The sequence below is a fragment of the Microtus ochrogaster genome, chromosome 7 (assembly GCF_000317375.1).
Source record: "Microtus ochrogaster isolate Prairie Vole_2 chromosome 7, MicOch1.0, whole genome shotgun sequence".
Classification (NCBI taxonomy): Eukaryota; Metazoa; Chordata; class Mammalia; order Rodentia; family Cricetidae; genus Microtus; species Microtus ochrogaster.
The window spans coordinates 16908220-16912103 of record NC_022014.1 but is presented as its reverse complement, the minus strand read 5'-3'; the positions used below and the strand labels follow the sequence as shown (position 1 = coordinate 16912103).

The 3884-nt window shown below is 45.2% G+C and overlaps 1 protein-coding gene across 1 annotated transcript; it reads left to right on the top strand.

The window, feature by feature from the left end:
- The first annotated feature begins 457 nt into the window (after positions 1-457).
- On the top strand, positions 458-2174 carry LOC101997528 (C-C motif chemokine 8). Its single transcript, XM_005349391.1, has 3 exons — positions 458-704; positions 1384-1498; positions 1860-2174. Exons 1-3 carry the CDS (start codon positions 629-631, stop codon positions 1963-1965), a joined length of 297 nt encoding a protein of 98 aa, XP_005349448.1. The 5' UTR covers positions 458-628; the 3' UTR covers positions 1966-2174.
- The last annotated feature ends 1710 nt before the right edge of the window (positions 2175-3884 follow it).

The window sequence follows — 3884 nt, the reverse complement described above, 5'->3', positions numbered from 1 at the left end:
TACTTCAGCAAGGCTCTGGCTGGCATGTAAAATTCCTAGTAATAAGAAGAGAAAATAGGAGGAGGCAGGAAAGAACAGAACTTGCAGACTTGAGTTGACCACATTTCCGGGGCTCTTTGGAGCCCATCTGTGTTCTGAGGAGCCCACCTGCCCAAGGGTTGCAGCATTGTTGTGTAAAAGGAGCCAGAGGCAAAGACTGAGCCTATCTCCAGCCTCCTGGCACCCTCCAAGAGGAACACTGACCTCTCTCTGTTCCATAATTACCTTAGTTTCTATTCTTCCTTCCATATAGATGTTTTTCCATTTCAAAGAAATCAGAATCCCTGAGCCAATGGTATCACTTCCTCCATATTGCTGGCCTGAGATGCGAACCTTTCAGTTTCTATTTCACAAGTCTAAACTGGGGGGGAAAAAGTGGTACATGCTGAGCTTCCTTCTGGCTTCCAGATAATCACCTCATAATCTGATGCCTACTCAGAGCAGCCCCGATCTTCCGTTCATTTTCATTAGGCAACACCCTCCCTGTCAGGCTCCCTGCTTCCTATAAAAGGCAGGTGGAACCTCCAGATTAGAAGAGCTAGACCAACCCAGACGACTCCAGCCTTCACTCCAAAGTCCTGTCTTCAACATGAAGATCTCTGCAGTGCTTCTGGGCCTGCTGCTCATAGCTGTCACTGTCAGCCCAGGAGAGCTGGCTGAGCCAGGTAAGGCATCTTCTCTTCTAAGGTAATGATTTGTGGGCACTAACACCTGAGCACAAGGCATCCCAGAGCTGCAGCATGGACTGCAGTTTTAAGATGGAGAGACTGGGACTACAGGAGAAATCAGAAAGAGTCATTGTGTCATAGCTAGCCAGAGCCAAGCGCTCAGACCACTGAGGCCAGACACTGTGATGTCTCACAACAAGATGCTGCATGCATGTACTACAGATGTTTCCCGAGCCTTGTTGGGAAAGGTGGCCCAGAAATGGCTCTATGGGTGAGAAGGACATCTCAAGCAATAGAGGGATGACAGGAATTAAAACTGGAAGAAGCACTCCATGGTCCCGAGTGGCTTCCAGAATAACAGCCACATGTTGATACTGATAAGGCTTCTGAGCCTAAAAGCAGGTTGATGTGAAGCCCACAGCAGCAACGTCATGTACAGTTAGTTCTCAGAGCTTACTTTCCGACATGAGAAATATGGGATCAGTGAATCAGATCTCATTACAAACAAACATCAGTGAGGAGTCCTGTAGTTTGACAGAGGACATCAACTCCTAGATCATACTGTATCCCTACAATCTAGATACAGAATTCAGAATCCATGACTCCTAGGTAGATGCCCATCCTTCATCTTCCTTTGTGAGAGTACCCTGTAACATCCCCTGACCCTCTTTTTCAGATGAGGTGCCCCCTCCTGTTTCCTGCTGCTTTATTCCAATCCAGCGGAAGATCCCCTTGAGGATGCTGCAGAGTTACCAAAATACTAGCGCCCAGTGTCCCCTGGCAGCTGTGATGTAAGTGATTACTGCCCAGAACACCCAGGAAGGGTTCCGGGGAGGGTGGTCAGGACACACAGGCAAATGAATTAGACAAATATGGCCCCCTATCTGAGTGGCTCCTTACTGACATGTGGAAACTGACTGAGGAAGAAGGAACGTATTCTTTCCAGGAGCCTGGAAGGATCCTCCCCAGGTCCTTTACCCAGTAGATGAAATAGCTTCAACTAGGAGAGCAAGATCAGGGCTTTTGCCTTCTCCCTTCCTCGTCTTCTCCTCCTCCCAGCAGCTCCTTTGTCTATGGGGCAAGAGTGGTTGAGGTCTGGGGATCTGTGGGTGATGCCCTGAACATGACTTCTAAGATGCCATCTCTCCACAGCTTCAAGACCAAGCGGGGTAAAGAGATCTGTGCGGACTCCACACAGAAGTGGGTCAATGATTACATGAAGTTCCTGGACCAGACGTCCCCAGATCTGCAGGCCTAACCCTTCACACCTGGACTGAGAAACAGTCAAGGCCTGAAGTTCTCCCCTAACTTCTCTAGGCACGGAGTTCTTGTAAGCAGACGGTGTCCGGGCTGGGTGTTTCCTCGTCCTTGTCTCTTACCTGAAATAATTCTGATTGTTTCAGAATTATTCAGAATTCATCCTATCTGAATAACTGAAATAAAAGCTCATACAGATTTGCAAATGTACCCTGGAAATGTTTATTCAAAGCAAAGTGATGAGAAGATAAAATCACTATCAGAGAGCAGGCCAATGAGGGAAGATTTACAGGGGTTCCAATTGATTGTCTGGGGTTTCATTTGAAGGGGTTCAAGGGAAGAAGTGTGGTTACTAGAGATATAATTCGGACAGTGCTCTATTTTGGTTGACAGGTTCGGGTTACATAAATCTTTGGTCACTGATCCTATCCCTTCCCATAATGCACCTTCTTTTTTAGCACACGCAAGCCCAGTGTACATAAGAATGAAGGGTAAATAGGGAATTCACTCCCAAAGTTCACTTGAGAATCAATTTTTGCCTCATTGCCGTGCACCACAAACGGATCTAGGCTCAATCAGCCCAAGATTGTGTTTGAGCTTGTGTTTGATTAGGAAAGAAAAGCTTAAAAAGGGTTACTAAGCAAAGCAACTTATTTCATCATTTAAAGCTTTTTGTACTTGAGGGTTCTAGGTTGCAACAGGAGTATACTCTTTGAGGGAGGGGTATACATAACCCAAACCAAGTAGAGTCCAAATTACTAAGATGTTCCCTTTGCTTGCTTACCTTAACTTCCCCATGAAAAACTTTCCTTCCTAATTCATAGAGAGCTATGTCCTTTGTGTCTGACATACTTACACACAATAGGATCATTGTCAGTATTAGTATTAGTCATGGCTCTCTAGAGAGCCAGGGACAGCAGAATGAATACATATTGAAAGAGGATGCACTAGATTGGCTTGCACTGGTTGGTCAGAGTAGTCTAACAATGACTGTCTCTGTGTCTTGGCGGTTCCAATCCAATAGCAAAGCCTGGAGGATTCCTGGAGAACCACTGGTCTTCATTCTATGGTGGAAGCCGAAAGGCTCTAATTCTAATGACAGTAAAGGAATCAACACCAGCAGCAATAGGGTAGATGAACTTGCCAATGAGAATGAAGGCCAAGTAAGAAAAAAAAAAGTTCCTCTTCCATATCTCTTCATAGGGCAGCCACTGCCAGAAAGTATTTAGGGAGGATCTTCCTGTATCAATCAGAGCACTGAAAACAGTTCCCAGACATCAGACATGTCCACAGGCCAGTCAGATACAGACACCCTCCACTGAGGTTCCCCCTAAGGAAATTCTAGGTTATAGCAAGTTGACAACCCAAACAATCACAATATCCAAAGTTAAAATAACCAAGAACACATTAAGGCCTAAAGAAGTAAAAGTATCAATGAAGGAAATCCGTGTCTTTATCAATCAAAACTCCTCTGCATCTGCCATTGTCTGGATTGATTTGTAGCAGGCCCCCAAACCTTGGCACAATTGACACCATATTAAGAGACTTTTTCAGGCCTTGAAAGCCAGCAAGTAGGCTGCAGCTCCTGACAAAATAGGAACAAGACCTAGCCCACCTGCCAAAGCAGTAGCAAAGCCTAAGTCAATGGATTCCTGAAAGTCTCTGAGTAAAAGTCCTTGAATAAGCTAACATTGTTTTTGGCTTCTGTAGTTCTGTTTCTTGTAACTGAAATGTTGCTCATGTGCTCACCCACAATGTGGGTTTTGTATACCAAAGAAAAGACCCGTGAGGCTTAGTGCTGCATGATTTGGGCAAGTTCCCCCATGTAGTCATCGGCCAGTGATAAAGACTTTCTTTTCATCTTTAAGATTGTCTCAAAAAAACCGAAGAAGAAGAAGAAGAAGAAGAAGAAGAAGAAGA